General features: G+C 39.6%; 1 protein-coding gene across 1 annotated transcript in view; it reads right to left on the bottom strand.

The window, feature by feature from the left end:
* vil1 (villin 1) overlaps window positions 1-27,515 on the bottom strand; it is a 117,437-nt gene that overhangs the window by 68,298 nt on the left and 21,624 nt on the right. Inside the window, exons 3-10 of the mRNA XM_084689292.1 lie at window positions 22,420-22,525; window positions 22,117-22,191; window positions 21,719-21,915; window positions 7,060-7,168; window positions 6,539-6,649; window positions 5,976-6,181; window positions 1,732-1,810; window positions 1,466-1,564 (exon numbers count right to left, since the gene is read on the bottom strand). Of these exons, the coding sequence (XP_084545418.1) occupies window positions 1,466-1,564; window positions 1,732-1,810; window positions 5,976-6,181; window positions 6,539-6,649; window positions 7,060-7,168; window positions 21,719-21,915; window positions 22,117-22,191; window positions 22,420-22,525 (982 nt within the window). The remainder of the gene's footprint in view (window positions 1-1,465; window positions 1,565-1,731; window positions 1,811-5,975; window positions 6,182-6,538; window positions 6,650-7,059; window positions 7,169-21,718; window positions 21,916-22,116; window positions 22,192-22,419; window positions 22,526-27,515) is intronic.

Raw genomic sequence — 27,515 nt, 5'->3', positions numbered from 1 at the left:
TCATTTTTTAAATATGACTTTACCTTATTTTATGTCTAACACCTTGTATGTCTATCTGTCTGTTATCTCAACTGCACTGTTGTCACACTGTTGTTTACTTTGTATGTTTGTCTGTTTTTCATTATTTATTTAAATTTTCCTGCCAAGGGACAACGGATGAAAACTACCTAATCTAGCTAATTTCGGTGCATTTACATTTTTATGCGTTTATTAATATACACTGCCCCTTTCAAATAAACGCATATAACAATTTATTGTCAGGACACGGTCCAAGTATTGCAAAAATGAGAGCCATGTGTTATTTGGACATTCTAGGCTATAGGCTTACTTGATGATTAGCCTAATTTAACCAATTTTGGAATGACAAGACAGGCAGTGTAGCTTATAATAGGTAACGGATAATATCATACTGGTTGAGAAAGTGTATTTTGGTTTTATTTAGGCTATTACTGTAACATTGGGACTCCAGTTTCAAGGTGGATGGTGGGTTACGCGAGGGCAGAAGCGCATATAAAACGAAAGTTGCATTTGATAAATCAAGAATGCGACCCATCTACTACAACTGGCTGACAGATCATTTAGAATAGCCTACTTTTTTTTCCCTTTACATCTACGGACTAAATAGAATAATGCTAATCTTGGGTATTGTATTGTGCAAAGGATTTCTTCCTTTTTTGCTGGTAAACCATGAATGCATCTTTTAGACTGTTTGAACATCCCATCCCCCCCCTTCTAATTCGATTGGGCAGTGTATCAACGCATTTCATTCATTGCATTCATTGCAGCTGTAAGAGGTTGTAAAATGCTCATTTACGCATTTATACATCTCGATATGTTCAGAAATTCTGTTGTAATCCATTGTATTGAGTGTGCTGTTATAATGTTAGGCAGATAGTATTATAAAATGAGAACTTGAAGGACAAACTCGTTGCGAAGAGAGTGGAGACAATAAATTGTGGCCGGCCGAATCGAAGAGTTACGGAGCCCAGTAGTCGGTCAGTGTCTCTAAATGTTATAATTCATAAGCATTCAAGAACGATCGGGTACACTATTGCACACTATTGCAAATTCAATCATAACAGCCCCCACCCATGCCATCATCCCCTTTAATAGGCCTACCTTACATACATAAATGGTTTAGCATACTATTTGCAAAATAGTTGCAAACTATCAAAGTCATATAGTATAATTTGTTTTGCTCGTGTGAATATTCAAAATCTATTTAGTAGCCTAGTTTTTTCTGCTTTACAAAACGTGACAAAGGTACAGACCAGAGCCAAAAAACCCTACAATTTTTTTTTATTGTGAGATTTGCATAGGAAAGAGGTGTCAATGGACTTTGAGGTTCACTGTATGTCAATTTTACCAACTGAATTGTCGTTATTCAGCTGTGACAAGGTAAATTTGGTTCTGCAATCAATTACCCCTTTAAAATATGAAAGAAAGTGTCTATATAGTGTCTCACTTCTGCTTTATCCAGTGACCCATTTCGCTCTGTCTTTGAGGCCTTCTTTCCTTTCCAAATGAAGACTCTTATACCGCCTTGATCCAAAAGGTAGCAGTCCTAGGAAAATCAATTGAAGATTTGAATTATCAGAAAATGTTGTTTAGTGTATGTGAGTGCCCATGAAATACATTTTCTTTGAGAGGAAGTAAGAGAAATATAAACTGATTGAATGACTGATAAAGGTGCAAGGACACATTATTGAGCTTGTTGACATGGTGGCTCACCTCGTGATTGAGCAGGTCCTGAGTCAGGGGCTTTACAGCCACCTCCTGAATCACCAGGTTTCCTTGGGCATCTGAGATACTGTGGGTTGGGGAAGAGTCAGGCTGCACTTAGCATGACAATTGCAAATGCAAGATTGTCCATTAGCTAATAATTGATGTAGCACAGAGTCGACAGACAAAGCATGGTACCATCACACCTTTCTCCTACCCCCGATACTGTAGGCCCGGTCCCACAGTATCAGACAAAAGGATTTATAAGGAAGAACTTTCTTGTGTGGATTTACAAACATATTCTCAAGGACCACATGACTCATGGACACTAATTCAATGACAGTAGTCGATGTGTTATAATGTGTGTTTTTCTCATTTACCTACAACGTTGTTTAACTGATGTTTGATTATAACTCCCCTTCAGGTATAGTTAAATCAGTCAATCTTGGTATCAACATAATTGTATCATACTAACAAAACCAGTTCTGAACGTTGTTATATTCTTAAGTTTAAGCATTCCATGGACATTTGAGATAACCGAACTCAAAGCTAAAAGCCACTTCACACCCCTGGGCAGATCTCAGGACGACACTCAGGTGGGGAGCAAATGACCAATGAAAGAGGTCACCTTCACATAGATAAACCCCTGTTCTTTGGAGTATAAAACCCCAAAACTTACAATCACCCCCGCTTGTTCGTAGGATTAACTTGAGGTGCACTCTCTAATCTATTCCTCATAACTTGCACATTCACTGAGCGCCCAAAACTTTGACGAGAGATTCCGTTTTCTATTTGTTGGACATAATTGGTGGCCAAGCCGCAAAGCGGCGAAGCCACCAAGAGGGTTTCTACTTATTCTTATTATTTGGGTTCCTCCGGTAGGAGGGAACCCATTGTTTTTGTTAGTATTCTTCTTCTTATTTTTCTTCTCCGCTAAATGGCTCAATAGTTCAAAAAGTCCTGGACCTGACTTTTTTCAATTTGGACCAATGATACAACAGGTCACTCATTACTCCCAGATGGCTAGTGGCCCATGTATGCCCATAGGTGGCACTATTAAACACGCCCAAAGTCTACGTGATTTCCCCAGCGCCCCATTACTCCAAAATGCCTGAAAATTGGTATAAATGCTTTATTTCTCATGCGGAACAAAAAAGCCTCAAGAAACCATAAGGTCTGCCATGATAGATTTTGCTGTATGGTCCAAATTTGGACCATCAAAACCCTTCTCCTCATGAACCATAGATCCAATCGACTTGAAATTTGTTACAGATGTGTAGAATACATGTTTTTATAAATGGTTAAATTGAATAAGAAATGCAATACAAAATGGCTGAAAGGGGTGTATTTATGTAAATGTACACATTGCCTCAATATCTTTGAGTCAATAAATCTAATATAATTTTGACTGATTGTATTTCAAACATAATAGGGGTCAAGACAACATCAATTTCTAGTACCATAAACAATTTCACCTTGGTATGTCAATATATGATTGAATTCAATTGAATTGCTCCACAGTGCGCGCGCTCCAAATTCTCACAGACTCATCCTTCCCCTTGTCACTTGGGTGACCACCTGTCCCGCTTTGCGTTGTGTCGCACAGCATTTATACCCCTTGTTCCGCACGTCGCATATTGAAAATGCTGTGCTATACAGCAAAGAGGAACAGGTGGTCAACCTACTGACACGCGCAAGCTTGGCGAGACGCACACACATCCTTTCTGGAAATAGTGTGCTGACCAAGCCTCACCCTCATTTCGCTTACAATCGCAGCTCGCCGTTACGAATATAAATTATTTTTTGGCGGCCATTGTTGTTTTCATCTGGAATCACCTGAAAGCCGTGTTGGAGGCAGCCACGTTCGGTAAGTCCTATTTTTACACATTTTAAGCTAGAATCAATGATTGGTTTCGTGAAAGTACACTACTCTTGAATGATGGTGAAGGTTTGAGCACTTTGAGACCTTTAAATCGTGAGTTTGAAGTAACGGAAAACCGAACTCGAAAAGTAGCTAGTTTTTCCCTCTGTGTAATTAGTGAATCATAGCATCTCGGCAAAGTCATCAGAAAGGTAGAGGAGGGCAACTTTTAGGAGAACAAGCGATTCCCCACAGACCTGTCGGCTCAGACTTTTGATTTGGGTTGTGAAAGTCTTTGTAATAAGCCTATGCACCAGGGAGACCGCATAGGCTTAGGCGGCAGCCATGTTTTGGTCGTGTCATGTTCATAAGTTCATCATTTTACAGTTCGGTCGACACCAAAAATGTCGAGGAGGGCAGCCCTTAGGAGATTTGGGAAAAACGTAATTCACTAAATTCTAGTCCTAAAACGTCAGGGAGGGCTGCTTTTTGTAGACAAGAGTCTGCTGAAAATAGCCAGTATATAGGATCTTTCAAAACAAGCCTATTTCATTTGTCATTTTTCTGAGAAAGCAACCTATGTTAGCCCGGCTAGTTTCACTCTGTCAGCCTATTTAAAGGTCTCTGACAGTCAGCATCACTGTTTACAGGCAAATGTCAGGCTGGTCTTTAGTCAGATGTGTATATCGACCACTTTAGAGCTAAATACTCCTGCCAGAGCCTGGAATCGAGCCAAATGTTTGGTGTGACTTTGCATGGCCGGGTCTCCATCAGTTCAACACTTTTGGATTCAAGTTCAAGTAATGCCACTGCATTTCACAGTCAAAACTGTAGTTTATGTCAAGTGTAGGTGTAAAAAGCTTCATTTTTCACAACTGACATGGATCCTTTCTTCACTTTTACAGGTCTGGAGGGTCATGCAGAGGCCTGCTCAACAGAGGATGCTGAGAGAAAACAGATCCCTTGCTGGACTACCCCCCTCTGGGTGGACAGCTTTTCTTCAGCCCTGACCCCAGGACAGCTTCATCCAGCTGGCCTGCCCTGACTTGCCCCTGCCTGCCAGCCCTCCAGAGATAGACAGTCACCCCACAGACACAGTAGCTCTGCAGACTGCTTTTTTGAGGACATTGATGAAAAAGGCCAAACCAGCATCTTTTACTTTGATGAAAGTCTAAATGTGTAATCCTTTCCATGTCCCAGCATGCCAAGCTGCTGACTTTAAGTGTCTTAAGTAATGAAACCAGTTCAAGTTATAAACTTTTGACCTGAATCCAATGATTAGTCATCTGAATAAAAACCACTCAAGAGAAGTACTGCTTCTTGGATGATTTGTGCTCCACATCAGTTCATCTCACACATTTGCCTTTGTTTCCATGGGATTCATGGAATTGCTAGTTTCTGGTCCACCATTGTGTAATAAAAAATAATAATTTACGACAGCAATTCCATTTGTGTTATCCTTTCGCATTACACACATTTAGTCAATGTTCTTAAACTCAACCGATTGTTGTCATTTTACCATACTATTCTTATTGAACAGATATCAGTGTTTGGGAAGATAACTGTATATTTCCACTTAAATGTGGTCTTTAATTTCAATTGGAAGTGGTATTAAAAGGTCTTAAAAAGTCTTAAATTTAACTTGTTTACACCTGTAGACACCCTGTGAAGTTCCCACCCCCCACTCCAGAGACAGTTGGTGACAGAGTTGCAGACATTAAGTTAATCATAGTTATGCCTTAAGAGTAGAGTAAATGGTAGTCATCCATTCGTCAAAAACTAATTTAGACTGTAATGCAGGATTCCAACTCATAATGGAGTTTATTTAAATGTCTTTCTGAAAAAACAGTATTTGTTGCGTGAATAATTAATGATTAGTGAATGTTTCTCATGTTATGACTTTTCATTTAGGCACATTACTATTAACAAATGATTAAGTACCGTCTCAATCCATGGATGTCGCCATTGTCGTAATTAACACATTAATTAAGGTATTACCATTAGTTTACCCTGTTAATTCAGGGTTTTAGTTCACACAGTTAACTAACAGTATTAGTTTGCATGATTAACTAAAGAAGTTAACTCACCTATCAGTTAATGTGTTAATGTCAATAGGAATTGATTTATGATTCCAGATTTAATTAATAGTAAATCATATGTGACTCCCTATTACCAAATGATGTGTGCATAAGTGCATCATTAAGTACTTTCTGAGTTATGTATTAACTGATGATGATTCATGCATTAGTTAATGCATTAATGAATGCTAATTAATGCACCCTTATTGTAAAGGGTTACCGCAAACATTTGAGGTTTCTGATATGTTAGGAGTTTCACTGGATTTTAACTTGTTCTTGGAGAGAATAAAGAGCAATAATTAACCATAACTCACTGGAAGAGTTTCACACTGGACTTCAGTTTGTCATCCACTATGTCATCAGGTATGATGGCATCCTTGATATCTTGTTTTTCTCCAAGGTGCTTTTTCATCAGTTTAATTGTCTCCTCCGATGCCTTCTCGTCATCTCCTTCTACAACAGTCACCTGTGCCCGGCCACCTCTTTCCCTGTCACGGATATCCTTGGCAAGATTCATTCCCTAAAGTAAACAATGACCATAATCATGAACATCAACTGCTATGTTGATGACACACAACTACATCTAAATTTTCCTTGAATCAAAGGTTGCACAGTACCCCAGGACTAATAAGAGGTCAACATTGCAAACCAAGGTTTTGCAGTCATATTTTAAACAATGGTTTACTACTTTAAAAGACAACAAGAAACAAACTGCCCTACACATTCTACGCTTTGCACCTCATTATTATTGACCCAGGTAATAACAAAAACAACTGGAGAATAGATGCTTTTGTTTAAACACCTAGGCATTCCTAATGTATACGCTGTGTTTGAATGGAATTGACTGATTTATGTTTCACCCAAAATACATTTTTACCTTTAGTCTCTCCAGACGGTTGCTCTTGGGTCCATTCCACTGGATGATGAGGTTGCCCAGATCCAGTAGGAATACATCCCCCTTGTTGAAGCTACGCCAGGTCATATCCACCTGTGGAAAGAGATAAGGGTGAATATTAATGGGACAATTATTATAACAATGTAACTCTGTGTATTACCCATTATGGATGGATTGCTCCAACAACCAGTCTTGTGAAAGCTGGCTGTTCTCGGCTTAAAAATATGTTTAGTAAACATGTCTACAGTGTAGTGAAACATTTAGTTTGAGTAAACCATAGCTATAATAACACACGTTAGTGTTTGCAGTGTGTACATTCAGTAGGTATAAGGAACGTATTTCAGTACTGAGTCTCAGAAGCCGAATGGCTTGAGACACTGACACATAGGGCATTTAAAGCTGTTGGGCTACACAAGATGTAGAAACGTGGAGGAAGCTGAGAACCACCAGGACTCTTCCTATATGTGAATTTGTTTGAAACAGAATTTGTGTCTGACTCTCACCTCTCCTGCCACCACATGTTTCTTCCCTTTAACGTGGAGCAGTCGGCGAATGCTGTAGGTGTTGGTTTCAACCTGCTTCATTCCAGATGCAACGCCACCCTTCTTGTAACTGAAGGAAAATTCTGTCAGATGATGATGATACAGATTTCGCATAACCCAATCCCAAGTAATAGTATCATACATTGACTCACCCCAGCCTATATACACTTTTAAAAATCTGCTGAGAAATGAAAAGGTTATTGTTGCTCTTCCGCCTTCAAGTGAAACAATATCATCACCAACGAAAGTTTTGTGTTCTCTGGGAAAGAGGTGTTACATTTCTACTGGACTATGCTCACTTTCCAATAATGGTTTGGTATGGCAGCTCAACAGCCTAGACCAAAAATAACAGGCTGCTAACTAGTTCACCAATTTTCAGACATTTTGGACTTAAGGGACAGAGTGAAAATCACGTACTATAGGAGTGGCCTATAGCACCACCTATAGGCGTAAGTGGGCCACTTGCAGTGTATTTGTGGCCTGTTGTATCAATGTGCAAAAGTTTTTACCTTGGAGATCTTGAGTTATTGGGCAATTTAAGGAGATAGGCATAACCATAATAACAACAATAGGTTTCCTCCTGAAGGAGAAATACTGATAATAATAGTACAAAAAAGAGGGTTGAGGTGTGATTGTGGCACTATAGCCGTAACTATTGTCCTGTGTTCTCAATTTACAAAGTATAGAATGGAACACGCTTCCCTTATCTTCTTGAGTGCAAGAGGTACCTTAGGCCAAAGTTGATGTGTGGCTCACATAGTTGAAACAGCTGCATCAAAACTAAGAAATTAGGCAATCCAGTGTAAAAATCAGGGTTTGCACTTCTTCAGAACCAAATTGATTTCTACTTTGGCTCTTATTGTGCTTGAAAAACACTTAAATTAATTGAGAACATGATAATATGCTATAACGCAAACCAAAGAATGCCAGAAAAAACGGATGGTGCTTTAATCAAATTAGCAGGAGGGGGATGGGCTGAGGCGTTAGTTTTGAGCGACTTCAAAATTACTTTGTAAATTCATATATATTGTCTTTAAATATTTCAAGCACTTTTCAAGTACCTTGTCATTAATATGACTGTTTAAGGGTTTTCCAGGACTCAAAAAGTCAAATTCAAGCACTTGAAGCACCTTGTTCGAACCCTGAAAAATGGTCCCAAACTATATTATGAATATAATTATACCTCATTACGTTTTCCCCTTCAGCTGATGTTAAGCATTTACTTGCCTGACAGCAGTTCAATAGGAAATGTGTCAAACCGTATTCCCTGCAAACTTGTATTATATACTATATACAGCTAAACTATAAACATCTTTGAAACAAGCTCATTAAAACAACTATGCCAATGTTGTCACTCCTGGCCGTCCAGTACTGAGCTGGTATCGTGATACAAACATCAGTTAATCAAATTCAATGAGAGTAAGGCACATTTTAGTAATTTAGCAGACACTCTTATCCAGAGCGACATTCCTAAGGACAGAACTTCATTTGGCACGGCGGGGAATGGATCTGGCAACCTTCTGATTACAAGCCCGACTCCTTCACCGCTCAGCCATCAGACTCCCTTACCCCTAGCCCTTAGTTTACATCTAGCCCTTGTCTCGAAACTGAGGGGTAAAGGCTACAAAGCCCTATGAAATGAGACACCACTTGGTTACGGTTCCGTATATTGACGTCTACAATACCAGTAAGTACTGTTATGCACTGATATCAAACATTAGCTGCTAATGGAGTTTAGTTAAAGTCATTGATTGCATGGACATACGGTGAACGTCAAAGTCCATTGACACCTCTTTCCTATCTAAATCTCAAAGCTTGAAACTGCAGCTGTAAACGATCGGTTTCGAAAAAGCGAAAAAATAAATAAGACATTTGAAAAATATTTGTGATGTCACAAATGTAGCATCAACTTTTTCAATATTTGTGGGTGTCACAGGACTGTAATACACGCGACCATTCATTTTTGTTCGGACCAAACAAAATAATTGAATGGCATTCGGACCAATGCAATGATTGGATGTGTTACTTTCTGTCTATCTACCAACTTACCAAACTTCTGTTACGTTTTCCTTTTCTTGCACAATACGAAAGGTAAAGTGTTGAAGATGTCACTCAATAAAATAAACAACATGTTTAGGAACACACACAGTCTTAATATGGAACATTCCAGCTATGATAGGTTAATTGACTTCTTTGGGATCTGCGCTAGAAAGGAGTGTGCAACTCCACTGCGCTCCCAGTGGAGTTGGGAAATGGGGGTAGTGTTTGCTTCTGTTATGATATACACTCCCTGGCCACTTTATTAGGTACACCTTGCTAGTACCATGTTGAACCCCCTTTTGCCTTCAAAACTGCCTTGATTCTTTGTGGCATACTTTCTACAAGGTGTTGGGAAAATTCCACAGAGAGTTTGGTCCATATTGACATGATAGCGTCTCGCAGTTGCTGCAGATTTGTCCACTGCACATCCATGATGCAAATCTTCCGTTCCACTACATCCCAAAGATGCTCTATTGGATTGAGATCTGGTAACTGTGGAGGCCATTGGGTTAGGGTTAGAGACATTGGAGTACAGTGAACTCATTGTAATGTTCAATAAACCAGTTTGAGATTATGTATTACTTTGTGACATGGTGCATTATCCTGCTGGAAGTAGCCATCAAAAGATGAGTACACTGTGGTCATAAAGGGATGGACATGGTCAGCATCAATACTCAGATTGGCTGGTGAATTTAAACACTGCTCAATTGGTACTAAGGGGCCCAAAGTATCCCCCACACCATTACACCACCACCACCAACCTGAACTGTTGGTACAAGGCAGGATGAATTCATGCTTTCATGTTGATTACGTCAAATTCTGACCCTACCATCGAATGTCGCAGCTGAAATTTAGAATCATCAGAAAAGGCAATGTTTTTCTAATCTTCCGTGGTTCAATTTTGGTGAGCCTGTGCAAATTGTAGCCTCAGTTTCCTGTTCTTAGTTGACAGGAGTGGCACCCGGTGTGGTCTTCTGCTGCTGTACCCCATCTGCTTCAAGGTTCGATGTGTTGTGCGTTCGTGTTGTGGTATTCTGCATACCTTGGTTGTAACCAGTCTGCCCATTGTCCTCTGACCTCAAGGCATTTTCATCCACACAACTGCCGCTCACTGGATATGTTCTCTGTAAACCCTAGAGATGGTTGTGTGTGAAAATTCCAGTAGATCAGCAGTTTCTGAAATACTCAGACCAGCCCGTCTGGCACCAACAACCATACCATGTTCAAAGTCACTTAAATCCCCTTTCCTCCCCATTCTGATGCTCGGTTTGAACTGCAGAATTTGAGAATATCCATACTAGTTACACCTGCCTCTCCTATTTGCAGTACTTGGCCCATGCCCTGACAATACATTAAGAACAATGAATGTTTGACAGTCACTTTCTCAGTTTTTTACAGATTATGAAAGTGCAGATGAACTTGTGAAGATGTTAGTGTCTTAAGTAATGAAACCAGTTCAAGTTATAGACATTTGACCTGAATCCAATGATTAGTCATCTGAATAAAAAACACTCAAGAGAAGTACTGCTTCTTGGATGATTTGTGCTCCACATCAGTACATCTCACACATTTGCCTTTGTTTCCATGGGATTCATGGAATTGCTAGTTTCTGCTCCACCATTGTGTAATAAATATAATTTAGGACAGAAATTCAATTTTTGTGTTATCCTTTCGCATTACACACATTTAGTCAATGTTCTTAAACTCAACCGATTGTTGTCATTTTACCATACTGTTCATATTGAACAGACATCAGTGTATATTTCTACTTTTGATCTGTATTTCCATCGTAAATTTGGTCTTTAATTTCAATTGCAATGGGTATTAAAAAGTCTTAAAAAGTATTACATTTAACTTGTTTACACCTGTAGAAACCCTGTGAAGCCCCCACCCCCCACTCCAGAGACAGTTGGTGACAGAGAGGCTCAGACATTAAGTTAAACATAGTTATGCCTTAAGAGTAGAGTAAAAAATTGAGACTAAATGTGTAAATGGATGTTGAAACTCAGTTCTCTGAGTTGGTACATGTCAAACCTCTAGGTTTAAAAATAATTCAGATTTGGAACTCGCTCTTTTATACATTTATAGTTGGATTTGCCATTGAATTCATTGAGCAAGTTGTTTGAATAAAAAACAACCATAACACTGTACATATGGTATACAAAGCTGCAGTCAGATTTGGCGAAATTGTTAGCTTGGATGTTATCTTGACATATACATGGGGTCTTGATGATGATGCGCACGCAGCTTCAAGGCAGAAAGATGCGTTCCATTTCAGGAGACTCCGAGACCTTAGCGCGTCACTAGCATCTCGTCATATCACGCAGTCGGAGCACAGCTAGATCATCAGCGTTAGCACCCCTTAGGTACCCAGCATGCAGTGCGGGATGTCAAATAGGCAAAGACCTGTGAAAAATAGTGCGGTTACGACAGCCGTGCGAGGGATTTCACTTTTGTGTTTGTTCAGTTGGATGTTTGTAATATTATTGTTTATCACTTAATATAATCTCGTTGGTCACCCCAAGAGTGCATGTTGTGTGGTTTAATCGGTAGTGAGAGTCGGCCATTGTAAAATTAATTATTGAAAGGAGTTGATCATGATTGGTGTCATAGAACTATTGCCTATGAGACTATTCTTGCTTGTAAATTGACTATGGTTCAAGAAAGCGGTCCTCAAGCCATCTTTGAGAAACTCTGGAAACAGTGTTGCGATCAATGTGTTTTGATTGTGGGTGGCAAATTTAGGTCAACAACTAAACCTCAAGCGTCCGCTATAGCATTTCTGGTTTGGCGGGACTTGCGCTTCGAGGGAGGTAAACGGCATGGATTGGAATAGTGTTTGGGTAGGTGTGTTTTGATATAGGGTGAAATGGAATGAGAAATGTAATACAAAATGTCTGAAAGGGGTGTATTTATGTAAATGTCCACATTGCCTCAATATCTTTGTGTCAATAAATCAAATATCATTTTGACTGGTTTTCAAACCTTATTGGGTTCAAGATGACATCACTCTGAAGTACCATCAACAATTTCACCTTGGTATGTCAACATATGATTGAATTTGAGTAGTTTAAACTTTGGCTGAATCTAACAACTCTTACCACAGAAAGAAACAGCTTACTTTTTTTACAGTAACTGAACATGACGATATTCAACACTGAGAATAGCTCAATGGACAGGGACAGTGACCTGCAAAGTATAAGGTTCGAGGTTTGAATCCAGTTGCAGTCTTTTAGCTTATCTTAAATTTGAATATCTGTTTAGGTAAACAGGATGACATCATTATGAAATACCATGCGCAATTCCACTTTGAAATGTCAAACGTTTCTTAACCTTTGTCCCAAAGCTGACCAAAGCTAATACTCTGCCCTTTCTACTCATAGATTTTCAACAGTTGGTGTGTAGCAGAGAGGATGGAGAGGCTTCCTTGTAACCTTATGCTCATGAGTTCAAATCCCCATTCAGCCTATTGTAGTTGGCCCTACATGAAGTAGTTTTGCTCTCTTGTTGTCCAACTCTTGACCTTCTACAATGTACATTTTTATAATATTTTGCCATTTTGCGGAGGAACCCGCATCGCTGCTTGCAGCTATATTTAGGGTTCCTCCGGTAGGAGGAATCCTATTGTTAGGATTCCTCCGTAAGGAGGAAACCTATTGTTATTGTTAGTTTTATTAGGATTCCTCCGTAAGGAGGAAACCTATTGTTATTGGTGGTTTTATTATTTGTAATTCTTGTACCATGGGAGTCAATGGCAGCCCCTAGACCCCATCGACAACTTTTTGTGAAATTTGGCACACTCATTAAGGACAGTTTCTTCTATACCTACACCAAGTTTCATGTCTCCCATTAGACCACTCTAGCGCCACCAATGGGTCAAAGTTGGACTTGTGTTTACACACGCAACTTTTGAACCGTATGACTAATTTTCAAAAATGAGGTACCATTGGATTCCCTGGATCAAGCCGAGTTCAACGCACACCATGGCGTTAATTTCCGGTTATATAGATTTCCCGCCATTTCCGGTTTTATCAAAAACCTTTGAAAGCCTACTCCTCCTACAATTTTTGTCATATATTCTTCAAAATCACCAGAGATGATCTTCAAACCAAGCCTCACAAAAGTTATCAAAGGAATTTTGATCCTCATAACCGTCTGTCCGGTACAGCCAATCAAATTCATCAGAAAAGCCGCCAAACAGGATGTGAAGTCATGTCTCAGCAAATCTTTGAGATATCAACACTAAACTTGGTAGATCGGAGGAAGACACTACAACATATTACCATGTGCAAAGGCAAATTCATATCTCTAAAAATGATTGATATAAATCAAATTGAACTTATCGCTAACGCTAAAATAATGCTTTGCACATCAGCCAGTCAAAAACTGATACTCTGATTCAATCACAAGTTCATATGAAGACTCTTGAGAATGTTCATAACACAAATCTGTGAAAAAGTTGACTGTAAGATGAAAGGTCGATTTTTGGTGAATATTTGAAACATGCTTGCTTGGCTAATTTCTAGGCAAATTTCCAATGAATGTCTCCCCTGCTCCTCCCCGCGCGTGCTCCAAAATCTCACACACACTCAGCCTTCCCTTGACACACGCGCGGCCAAGACGCACACGCAACATTTCAGGAGAGTGTGGGCTGACCAAGCCCCCACTCATTCCTTGGTCTTTAGCAAAGGCCCATGTGGCTCTTGATGGTATTGCATTTCCGATTTTGTATGCAATGGTAAAAAGGTCTCAAATCCTGAAACATTGATAGTATAGACCAAGAGTAAATACCACACCTCAAATGGCCCACCATTACCCATAGGTGGCGCTATAGGCCACGCCCAAAAGCACAAAGATACAAGGCTTTCTGGAATGGATAGGTTCACCAAGCCCCCTCCCTTCACGTATTGGCTTGAAAAAAGGCCCATGTGGATCTTGATGGTATTGCATTTCCGATTTTGTATGCAATGGTAAAAAGGTCTCAAAATCCTGAAACATAGATAGTATAGGCAAAGAAACAGTTTAACAAAAAGCCCATGTGGATCTTGTTGGTATTGCTTTTCCGATTTTGTATACAATGGTAAAAAGTTATAAAAATCCTGAAACATTGATAGTATAGACCAAGAGTAACTACCACACCACAAATGGCCCACTATTACCCATAGGTCTTCCCTTGACACACGCGCGGGCTTGGCAAGACGCACACGCAACATTTCAGGAGAGTGTGGGCTTACCAAGCCCCCACTCATTCCTTGGTCTTTTGCAAAGGCCTTGTGGATCTTGATGGTATTGCATTTCAGATTTTGTTTGCCATGGTAAAAAGTTCTCCAAATCCTGAAACATTGATAGTAAAGGCCAACAGTAACAACAACACTTTAACAAAAGCCCATGTGGATATTGTTGGTATATTTTTCCGATTTTGTATGCAATGGTAAAAAGTTAAAAACATCCTGAAACATTGATAGAATAGGCCAAGAGTAACTACCACACCACAAATGGCCCACCATTACCAATAGGTGTCGCTACAGGCCACGCCTTAAAGCACAAAGCACTTCACTTCTTGTGAAGATTAAAGCACTTCACTTCTTGGCTTGAAATAAAGGCCCTTGTGGATCTTGATGTTATTGCATTTCAGATTTGGTATCCCATTGGAAATTCTGCAGCATTGATTTTTCTATACAGTTACAATTTGTCAAGAATATACATTTTTCAATGGTTCGCAATGCTTTACATGTAAGCCAGTCAAACAAGTTCATATGAAGACTCTTGAGAATGTTTAGTACACAAATCTGAGAAAAAGTTGACTCTAAGATGAAAGGTCGATTTTTGGTGAATCTTTGAAACATGCATGCTTGGCTAATTTCTAGGGAAATTTACAATGAAATGTGTCCCCTGCTCCTCCCCGCGCATGCTCCAAATTCTCACACACTCATTCTTCCCTTGACACGCGCGGGCTTGGCAAGACATACACGCAACATATCAGGACTGTGTGGGCTGACCAAGCCCCAACTCATTCCTTGAATATCAGCATAGGCCCTTGAGGACCTTGGTGTCATTGCATTTCCTACTTTGTATGCAATAGTAAAAAGGTCTCCAAATCCTGACACATTGACAGTACAGGCCAAGAGTAACTACCACACTTTACCCAAAGCCCATGTGGATCCTGTTGGTATTGCATTTTCGATTTTATATGCAGTGGTAAAAAGTTTTTAAAATCCTGAAACATTAATAGTATAGGCCAAGAGTAACTACCACACCACAAATGGCCCACCATTACCCATAGGTGGCGCTACAGGCCACGCCTTAATGCATAAAGATACAAGGCTTTCTGGAATGGATAAGCTCACCAAGCCCCCTTCCTTCACTTACTGGCTTGAAATAAAGGCCCTTGTGGATCTTGATGGTATTGCATTTCAGATTTGGTATGCCATTGGTAATTCTGCAGCATACATTCTTCTATACAGTTACAATTTGTCAAGAATAAACATTGTTCAATGGTTTGCAGTGTTTGGAGGAATCCGCCATTACTGCTTGCAGTTTATATTTCTTTTTTTTTTTATTCTAGTGCCATGGGAGTCAATGGCAGCCCCTAGACCCCTTCGACAACTTTTTGTAAAATTTGGCACACTCATTAAGGACAGTTACTTCTATACTTAAACCAAGTTTCATATCTCCCATTAGACCACTCTAGCGCCACCAACGGGTCAAAGTTGGACTTGTGTTTACACACGCAACTTTTGAACCGTATGACCGATTTTCAAAAATGAGGTACCATTGGATTCCCTGGATCAAGCCGAGTTCAACGCACCCTATGACGTCAATTTCCGGATATATAGATTTTCCGCTATTTCCGGTTTAATCAAAAACCTTTGAAAGCCTACTCCTCCTACAATTTTTGTCAAAACTTCTTCAAAATAACCAGAGATGATCTTCAGACCAAGCCTCACAAAAGTTATCGATTAGAATTGTGATCCTCACAACCGTTTGTCCGGTACAGCCAATCAAATTCAGCAGAAAAGCAGCCAAACAGGAAGTGAAGTCATATCTCAGCAAATCTTCAAGATATCAACACCAAACTTGGTATGATGACTCGGAACCCTCTTCTGAGGATATCTAGACAATTTGGTGTCATGTGATCACTGGGCGTGGCCGCAGGAAGCAAAAATGTGTTTTGGCCAATAACTATTGATTTGTTTGCCTTTATTGAGTGATTCCTTTGTCTCATGATATCTTGGGACATCCCGTGTGTGACTCATAATAATTTGTGATAATAGCCGAATTTATGCGGCCGCCATTTTGAATTCAATGAAAAACGTTTTTTCTGTACTCCTCCTACACATGTAGTCAAATCTTCACCAAATTTAGCAGAGATTATCTTCAGACCAAGCCTCACAAAAGCTAACACATGGTTTTCTGATTTTCGAAACCGTTTTTCCGGTACAGGCAATCAAAATGTGCCGTTAAGCCAGCAAACAGGAAGTTGGGTTGTATCTCAGCAAATCTTTGATGGATTCACACCAAACTTGCTGCGTGTACTTGTTACCCTCTTCTGAGGATGTCTAAAATGTTTTCTGGGTTATTTGACTGCTTGGCCACCTCATTGCTGCTTGCAGCTATATTTGGAATTGGTCAGATTTGGTATCCCCTTGGTAAGTCAGCAGCATTGATTTTTCTATACAGTTACAATTTGTCAAGAATAAAAAAAATTCAATGGTTCACAATGTTTGGAGGAATCCGCCATTACTGCTTGCAGTTATATATATTTTTTTTTTTATTCTAGTGCCATGGGAGTCAATGGCAGCCCCTAGACCCCTTCGACAACTTTTTGTAAAATTTGGCACACTCATTAAGGACAGTTCATTCTATACCTACACCAAGTTTCAGGTCTCCCATTAGACCACTCTAGCGCCACCAACGGGTCAAAGTTGGACTTGTGTTTACACACGCAACTTTTGAACCGTATGACCGATTTTCACAAATGAGGTACCATTGGATTCCCTGGATCAAGCCGAGTTCAACGCACCCTATGACGTCAATTTCCGGTTAAATAGATTTTCCGCTATTTCCGGTTTTATCAAAAACCTTTGAAAGCCTACTCCTCCTACAATTTTTGTCAAAACTTCTTCAAAATGACCAGAGATGATCTTCAGACCAAGCCTCACAAAAGTTATCGATTAGAATTGTGATCCTCACAACCGTTTGTCCGGTACAGCCAATCAAATTCAGCAGAAAATCAGCCAAACAGGAAGTGAAGTCATATCTCAGCAAATCTTCAAGATATCAACACCAAACTTGGTATGATGACTCGGAACCCTCTTCTGAGGATATCTAGACAATTTGGTGTCATGTGATCACTGGGCGTGGCCGCAGGAAGCAAAAATTTGTTTTGCCCAATAACTATTGATTTGTTTGCCTTTATTGAGTGATTCCTTTGTCTCATGATATCTTGGGACATCCCGTGTGTGACTCATAATAATTTGTGATAATAGCCAAATTTATGCGGCCGCCATTTTGAATTCAATGAAAAACGTTTTTTCTGTACTCCTCCTACACATGTTGTCAAATCTTCACCAAATTTAGCAGAGATTATCTTCAGACCAAGCCTCACAAAAGCTAACACATGGTTTTCTGATTTTTGAAACCGTTTGCCCCCTACAGGCAATCAAAATGTGCCGTTAAGCCAGCAAACAGGAAGTTGGGTCATACTTCAGCAAATCTTTGATGGATTCACACCAAACTTGCTGCGTGTACTCGATACCCTCTGGTTCGCAATGTTTGGAGGAATCCGCCATTACTGCTTGCAGTTATATTTCTTATTCTTATTATTATATCCGCTAAATGGCCCAATAGCTCAAAAAGTCCTGGACCCGATTTTTTCCAATTTGGCCCAATGATTTAACAGGTCACTCATTACTCCCAGACGGCTAGTGGCCCATGTTCGCCCATAGGTGGCGCTATAAAACACGCTCAAAGTCTACGTGATTTCCCCAGCGCCCCATTATTCCAAAATGCCTGAAAATTGGTATACATGCCTTATTTCAAATGGGGAACAAAAAAGCCTCAAGAACCCATAAGGTCCGCCTTGATAGATTTTGCTGTACTGTCCAAATTCTGTACAACCTTCAAAACCCTTCTCCTCATGAACCATAGATCCAATCGACTTGAAATGTGTTACAGATGCGTAGAATATATGTCTTTACATAGGGTGACATGGAATAAGAAATACAATACAAAATGGCTGAAAGGGATGTATTTATGTACATGTCCACATTGCCTCAATATCTTTGTGTCAATAAATCAAATATAATTTTGACTGATTATTTTTCAAACCTAATAGGGTTCAAGACCACATCACTCTGAAGTACCATAAACAATTTCACCTTGGTATGTCAATATATGATTGAATTCAATTGCATTGCTCCACAGCGCGCGCTCCAAATTCTCACAGACTCATCCTGCCCCTTGACACAAGAGTGACCACCTGTCCCGCTTTGCATTGTGTCGCACAGCATTTTCACCCCTTGTCCCGCACATCTCATATTGAAAATGCTGTGCTATACAGCGCAAAGAGGGGCAGGTGGTCACACTACTTGACACGCGCGAGCTTGGTGAGACGCACACACATCCTTTCTGGAAATGGTGTGCTGACCAAGCCCCCACCCTTAGTCTTTAGTTCCTGTTTTATTTCACTTCCAATCGCAGCTCGCCATTACAAGTATAAATTATTTTTCGACGGCCATTGTTGTTTTCAACAACTGCCTGATAGCCGTGTTGGAGGCAGCCACGTTCGGTAAGTCCTATTTGTACACATTTTAAACTAGAATCAATGATTGGGTTTTTGAAAGTACCCTACTCTTGAATTATGGTGAAGGTTTGAGCACTTTGAGACCTTTAGATCATGAGTTTGAAGTGACGGAAAACCAAACTTGAAAAGTAGCTATCTTTTTTCCCTCTGTGTAATTAGTAAATCATGTAGCATCTCGGCGAATTCATCAAAAAGGTAGAGGAGGGCAGCTTTTAGGAGAACAAGCTTTTCCCCACAGACCTGTCGGCTCAGAATTCTGATTTGGCTTGTAAAAGTCTTGGGAGCCAGGGAGGCCGCATAGGCTTAGACGGCATCCATGTTTGGTCGTGTCGTGTTCATAAGTTCACCATTTTACAGTTCGGTCGACACCAAAAATTTCAAGGAGGGCAGCCTTTAGGAGATGTGGGAATTGTGCTTTTAGCCAGATGCTCCGATTATTTTTGTGATTTGTTGAAAACTTGCAAGTGGAGTGAGACTGCGTCCCGGGGGTACATTGTTTTGACTTAGCCTCAATGACAGACTTGGCTCGCTCACTCACTGGCAGTGTGTAAACGATATCGTAATTCAGTAAATTCTAGTCCTAAAAAGTCAGGGAGGGCTGCTTTTTGTAGACAAGTGTCTACTGAAGATAGCCAGTATATAGGATCCTTCAAAACAAGCCTATTTCATTTGTCATTTTCCTGAAAAAGCGAACTACGTTAGCCAGGCTAGTTTCACTCGGTCAGCTTATAGGTCTCTGACGGACAGAATCACTGTTTACAGGCAAAGGTCGAGCTGATCTTTGGCCAGATGTGTATATTGACCAGTTCGGAGCTAAATACTCTTGAGCCTGGAATCGAGCCAAAAAGTTTTGGAGCGACTTTGCATGGCCGGTTCTCCATCAGTTCAACACATTTGGATTCAAGTTCAAGTAATGCCACTGCATTTCACAGTCAAAACTGTAGTTTATGTCAAGTGTAGATGTAAAAAGCTTCATTTTTCACAACTGACATGGATCTTTTCTTCACTTTTACAGGTCTGGAGGGTCATGCAGAGGCCTGCTCAACACAGTTCAACAGAGGATGCTGAGAGAAAAACAGATCCCTTGCTGGACTACCCCCCTCTGCGTGGACAGCCTTTTTTCAGCCCTGACCCCAGGACAGCTTCATCCAGCTGGCCTGCCCTGACTGCCTGCCTGCAGGCCCTGCTTGCCCCTGCCTGCAGGCCCTGCTTGCCCCTGCCTGCCAGCCCTCCAGAGACAGACAGTCACCCCACAGACACAGTAGCTCTGCAGACTGCTTTTTTGAGGACATTGATGAAAAAGGACAAACCAGCATTTTTTACTTTGATGAAAGTCTAAATGTTTAATCCTTTCCATGTCACAGCATGCCAAGCTGCTGACTTTTAGGGTCTTAAGTAATGAAACCAGTTAAAGTTATAGACTTTTGACTTGAATCCAATGATTAGTCATCTGAATAAAAAATACTCAAGAGAAGTACTGCTTCTTGGATGTTTTGTGCTCCACATCAGTACATCTCACACATTTGCCTTTGTTTCCATGGGATTCATGGAATTGCTAGTTTCTTATTATTTGCGGGACAAATAAAGGTTTATCTTATTACACATGTACATAACTTTCTGCACAGCTTTCTGTTTGAAAGCAAACGTGTATGAATGTTTAGGCATGCTGCTTCAGATTTCTACACAATGTAGAACACTTGTATTTAATACAGTTGTACTACCAACGCACACCTAATTGATAGCCAATGAGAAAGGGAGTTGCCGCACTCATAGACAAACAAAGAATAGACAAGGAGGTCAGCGGTGGGAAATGAAACCTGCGTTTTTAGCTGCATGATTCATTTGTCACAATGCCAGTAACATGTATGTCTATGGCTACACTGCAGCTACAATTCACAAAATCTCTCTTAAAATTAAACGCCGCCCTCGAATAAACGCCGCCTTTGAATAAACGCTGCACCAAAAAGGAATGTTATTTAATAAACGCTACGGCGTTTATTCTAAGAAATCCGGTATGTAGTTTTAGCCTAAACATGCAAAATCACCGACTACCATATAATTAAAACATATGTAGGCAAATTTTATGTCTTATCATTCATCATTGAATAATATTATTTATTTAAGTTGATAAACTATTAACTAAATATTTAGGGGTGGCTAAGGAAGTAAAAGGTGGCATCACAGAAAGTCTGTGGTAAATAATAATATCAGTCAGATGGCTGAGCGGTTAGGGAATCAGGCTATTAATCAGAAGGTTGGTTCGATTCCCGGCCGTACCAAATGACTTGTGTACTTGGGCAAGGCACTTCACCCTACTTTCCTCAGGGGAATGTCTGTGTACTTACTGTAAGTCGCTCTGGATAAGAGTGTCTGCTAAAATGACAAAATGTATATAATCTTCCCATCAGTTTAGTGTTACAGGAATGTCTGCTGTAATATGGGTTTGTATAACATTATCACAGTTGTTTACACTTTTGTAACCAATCTGAACCCTTAGGCCAATTTGGGCACTTTTAAATAAGTTATGGAGATATCTGGCAAAATCTTGAAGGGACACATTGATGACCTCTTACAATATCTTTTGTAACTTGTTATTTCACTTTCCATGTCATTTTAGGCAGAAATTCGAAATTGGGCCCTGGGAAGCAAGAGGTTGGCACGTGGTGTCTGAGTGTGTGGGTGTGAGTGGTGTGACACAATCATTTTAGCATGTGTGGGTGTAATTTATGCGTACACCATAATCTCTGTGTGGATGTGGGTGGGGTCTATGCTTACACAATGCCCTGTTTGAAGTATCCTCGGAAAGTGTCACTCTCATAGCCTTGCATCTCACGATGTTGTACTGCCACTCCCCCCAGATGGTCATCCATCAGGGTGGTGTAGATGGCTGCCGCCCCCTGCTCATCTTGAGAGGTGGACTTCCCCAACCAAAAGTGGACGTCGTAGGTGAAAGAGCTGTGTACCTGAGTAGTCTACAGGATGATGCAAACATAATTGTTTTAGGCAATGGCCATTTTGATTCACGATTTAGGAAAGTATTGTTGTAAATAGTTGATTAAATATGTTTAGGATATGGACGGTAGCAATTAAATAGCAATGCTTGAAATGGATTTCCTTTTCAGGTTTTATGTATTTATAGTAGGGAAACACAGAGGATAAGGAGAAATACTTACATATAGGATGATATAGCTGTCTCCTTCAAAAAATTGCCCATATGCTTTTGAAGGGAAAGGAACCACCTCCAGGTTCTAACCAACAAGTAAATAAATAAGAATCATATGTGGTACACAAAGAACAGCAACACTCAACCAATACAAACAGTAATAAATGCAAGCTAAAAAAACAAACAGAATATTTGATCTTGCATCTTTTTAATAGAAAGAGATAGAATATAACAATGTTTAGAGAAATATAATCTTTCTTTCAGGTTTTGTTACCATTCATTATGCTCATGCAAAGCCTAATCAATCACTTACTTCTATTCTCCATATCTGCAACCCAGGTGTGGTTTTATTGAGGACTTTCTTAACGGGGGTTTTGACTTGGATCTCTGGCATGTTGCCCGGTGAAATTGGAAATGACCTACCAGGTAAAGAGAAATACATCCATGACTTAATAATGTTTTTAATAATTGCATTTATTATATGGCAACGACGGTACGAGCTCTCTGATTGGCTTATGGGTAGTCATGCCAGACGCGTATTGCCCTCCTCAGCGGTCAATACGGCTCCGTATTGCCCTCTGACGTCATCTTCAAAATGAGCGACAAGTCAGCTGCTGAGTTTTACTATCCAGATGATGCTGAAAAGATTTGTCATGGAAAGGGAGGATGAAGACTAGACTCTTTTAATCACTTGTGTCGTTATTTTGTGTTGAAATTAAAGCCATTTTAGCAGAACCATGTTGTCCGCTTTCTATCAAAAGTAATGAGTTGCTAGGCAACACATGAAACACAGCATGAGAAGACTTGAGAGCTAGCTACAATTAGCCTAGAGGTACCATTTATTTTTGTTTACAAAATGAAAAGAAGCTAAAAATGCCATATAATAAACTACTTACTAACCTCGACCGTTCGGTTAGTAAGTAGTTAATATTAGGCAGTGTCTTGTCCATAATATTTCTCCATGTTGATTATATTTTTCGACAGCTGTACAAGATGGCATCAAAACCATTAGGTATTGTATGGCTCTTTTTTTTAGATACTTTTTCCAGAAATCCATAAAGGGATCATGTAGAGTGCTATACATCATTCATTGAAAGGACTTTCATTAATTAAACCTAAATTAAAATGTTTCCTAAATTAGCTTCATAACCTGTTGTGAAAGAATCAGATTCAGAAATGGATTTATTCGCCATGAATGTTTGCACAGACAAGGAATTGGCTTTGGCAGGGAGGTGCATACAATAAATATATAGGAATCTTACATTTAAATGTGGTCTAATTCTACTAAGGATACATAAACTAGCAATACTAAGTGGAATACAATTAAAATCAAATATACAATAAAATAAATAAAAGTTGCCAATTTACAATATAAGGTAGGCCCTTTTCTGTGATGGGTTGAGTCTTGACAGAAACAGCATACTTGTATCCCCCAAAATAACAAATAAACCCGTTTCTGCCTGTGAAACAGGAACTAGGCTTAAAACCACGTAGACCACAACTAATCTTAAACAGTGGCTTCTGTAATGCAGAACTAAGGAGTAGCTTCCCTTTTTGAAATGATTATTAAAAACAGTCCAACGGTCCATGTTGGTTCTCAACATGAAGCTTATCCAGTGTTGCATCAACATTTATGACATTTCAAAAGGAAAAAATATGCATATTGTACTCAACACACCCTCAATAAAATGCAAGGTTTGACATGTTTACGCTTGTTGAGTACAGTTGAAGAGATAACCAATTCATACTGTGACTGCTGTCATCAAGCATTTTGCTTGGACTGGGGTTGGACACAATATGTTTACTTATATTAAAGCCTCTGCAAATAATGTACTGCTGTTCTATCGCATACAAGAGGTGCTGTTGCAACAGCATACTGATATCTTAATGGTTGCTGATAAACTGTGCTAAGTTGACAATTTATTATCCGTGGGCTGTGAAGACATTATTCTCAGTTTGCTTTGCTTTTTTTGACGTACATTTGCCAGCTGCTTCCATAAGTTACCAGGCCAAACATCAGCCATTGTTGAAATAATTGTCATTGTGTTTGTCAATCAACCAAATGCCCTGTCCTGAGTAAAATAAACAGCTGTTCAAAACCACAGAAAATTCTGCTTGATGTTTTTCTAATTGGCTATTGAGTATGTAATTGGGTATCTAATTGCACTTTACTACAAAACATTTAACAAAATTCAATAATATAGATGTTGAATAAGATAATATTTGCTGAAGACTGTAATATTACCATTAGGCAATTAGCAATTTACAAGAATGTATCTGCTGTGTGAGATAAACTAAACTAACCAAACTATCTCTCTTTTCAGTTTCCTTGATTCATTGTGCCAAGAACATTATATGCAACATTTCATACAGCTTCTACATTTACTATTCAAATTTTAGAGGAATGAGGGGATGTCTGTCTGTCTATTTGGAATATTGTGTTTGCTTAGAGCTTAGGCTGGTTTTGCATTGTCACAATGGGGCCTTTTGTTTGTTTATCATAAAGCAATAACATCCCTATCAGTGACTTCATTCCCTTCCTTTTACATCAGTTTAGAGATCTGATGAGAAAATTACAACACATAGTCATCACCACACTCAGTGTTTCCATTAAATGAAACTGAGATAAAGTTGATGAGGGTAAACTCCATGTGGCTGGTGGACTGACAACCCTTCCAATGCATTGGCTAACTATATGACTCAACCAATCAATGGCCTCAGGCCAGTTCAAAGAGTGTTACCTTGGGTCGGGATAGACTTAAATAATTTTTGTGTTATGAGTGTTGATAGAATCTCAGACTGACAGTAGTTAGTATATAACATTTTTAGCATTCACTATAGCACAATAGAATGCCAGATATTAAGCACATGAAACAAAAGGAAGCACAGAATTTGTGAAGCTTAGCACAAATTCTGTTTTCCAGGCACTGCCCCTGGAGCCACATCCTAGTTTCCTAGATGAATGTGTATCTTGTCTCTGTGGCCTCTTTTGTATGATAATTATATGAACAGTTTACATGCGAAAACTTTGTTTATGACAAAGTGCATTTAAAGAATATAATTTTTACCACAACATTTGCTTAATTCTTCAGAAATCCTTTCCCTATTTAACTCCATGTCTTAAGAGGAAAACACAAACTCTGCATGGCTGATTCTGAACATTCAACATAACTCCCCAGTTTTGTTTGTAAATACTTTGGCTGCTCTTGGTTAAGGTGGTACACAACTACCACAACATATTCTGCATAGACAATTCATCAGATATTTGTTGGTAGTAGAACAGGACTTACCCAATGTTAAAGAGAGAATGGAAAGAGATGTGGCCTGGATCTATGAAACAACCGTCACCTTCAGATCTCAGAACTTGCCTTTTTACAGCACCTGGACTTTGCCTTTACCGCTCCCTCTCACACATGCACACTCCCTTTTAATTGTTTATGACCTCACATACAATATATTGAAAGTGGAGGTGGTCTGCATACAGGTGTACTGAAAAAGGCCATCTCTTAACTATTATTGGTGGCCAAGCAGCAAAGCTGTGGAGCCACTTAAGTGTATCTACCTTTTTAGGATTCCTCAGGATCTGTCAATATTTGGACTACATAGACAACGTAGGTGTCAAACGTTTTGTGTTGCTAGCAAATGAGTGAAAAATTTGTGAAAAATGCCACCTCCCAAAATTACCAACTATTGGGCTTTGTTGAGAAAGCGATTTCGAGTGGAACTGCAATCTCTGATTTTTATTTAGATCGTGAAAGTCTTTGTAATTTGAGCGAGTGCGGGTCGCCAGTGAGACCACCTAGTCTAAGGCGGCAGCCATGCTAGAAAGCGTCATAGTAGTATTTTAGTAAAAAATAATTTGGTCAATTTAACACAAAAAAAACGGAAAGAGGGAAATGTTATGACAATATGATTATTGTGATTTTAATGAAGGTTGCTGTAAAAACTTTGATGTGTTTGCTACGTGAGAGCCCCATCAGCCTCCATTGACGATTGTGGCAGCTGTTGTTGATCTGCATCTGATGAGTATTTTCTTAATTTCGTACCAGGGTCAATTCTACATCAAATGGGAGGGCAGTGTTTTAAAGATATGGCGATTTCGAAGACAGCCAGCGGGGTGCATATTTTTGTGATTTGAGTAAAACTTGGACTTTGAGTGAGACCGCGTCTTGTTTTGACTTTAGCCTCAGAGTCAGACTCGGCTCGCCCACTGGCAATGTGTAGTAGTAGTACTGTCTTCAATGCCAAAACTATGGCTAAACTTTGATGTCAAAAGAAACATTCTCATTTCCAGCGCTTTCAAACAATCAGTGAAGTGTGGTTAGCAAAAGCAGCTAGTTTGCCTCTAGCAAACTCCTTTTGAATCAGCCATGTCCCCCTAAATTAATGTCAAACTTATTTACGTTTTGGGAGGCATATTTTCAGTTAGTGTTTGAATCGCAATTCCATCTGAAATACTGCCAGTGACTTGTTTCAAAGGGGGATTGCTTGTTTCAAGGGGTAATCTTAATGAATTATGCAATATGAGTAGGCTAAATGCTTGAAAATATCACTAGAAGGGAAAACGGACCCACCTGCAACCGATGCAAGCAAGCACACCCCACATTTTCCCCAGAAATTGTACCCTCTCTAGTTGGTGGCCAAGCCGCGAAACAGTGAAGCCACGTTAAGTGTTTCTACCTTTTCTTATAATTAGGATTCCTCTGTAAGGAGGACACTTATTGTTATTCTTAGTTTTATTAGGGGCCAAGCAGTGAAGCTGCGAGGCAACTATTGTTATTGTCAGTTTTATTATTAGAGGCCAAGCAGTGAAGCTGCGAGGCACCTATTGTAATTAGGGTTCCTCCGGTAGGAGGGAACCTATTGTTATTGTTGGTATTCTTATAAGGGTTCCTCCAGTAGGAGGGAACCTATTGTTATTGTTGGTATTCTTATTAGGGTTTCTCCGTCAGGAGGACCCTATTGTAATTGTTGGTATTATTATTATTAGGGTTCCTCCGTCAGGCCAAGCAGCAGCGAAGCTGCTGTGGCACCTATTGTAATTGTTAGTTTTATTATTATTATTATATTATTATTATATATTATTATATACATTATTATTATACTTAGGACTAGGAGTCTATGGCAGCCCATAGAACCGATTGGTGCGAAGTTTTGAAATTTGGCACACTGATTTGGAACGGTCTCCTGATTATCGTCACCAAGTTTCATGTCGATCCCTGAAGCACTATAGCGCCACCAAGACGTGAAAGTTGGAGGTGCGTTTACGCCCACAACTTTTGAACCGTGAGACCGTTTTTCTTAATTGAGGTATCATTGGATTCCTTGGATGCAGACGATTCGATTGAACCCTGTGACGTCATTGTCGTCATGATGGTTTTTACGTCATTTGTATTTTAAGAAATTGCT

Source organism: Hypomesus nipponensis, chromosome 23, assembly GCF_054491055.1.
Source record: "Hypomesus nipponensis isolate SF chromosome 23, ASM5449105v1, whole genome shotgun sequence".
In the NCBI taxonomy this organism is placed as follows: Eukaryota; Metazoa; Chordata; class Actinopteri; order Osmeriformes; family Osmeridae; genus Hypomesus; species Hypomesus nipponensis.
This window is presented reverse-complemented; position numbering and strand designations above follow the sequence as displayed.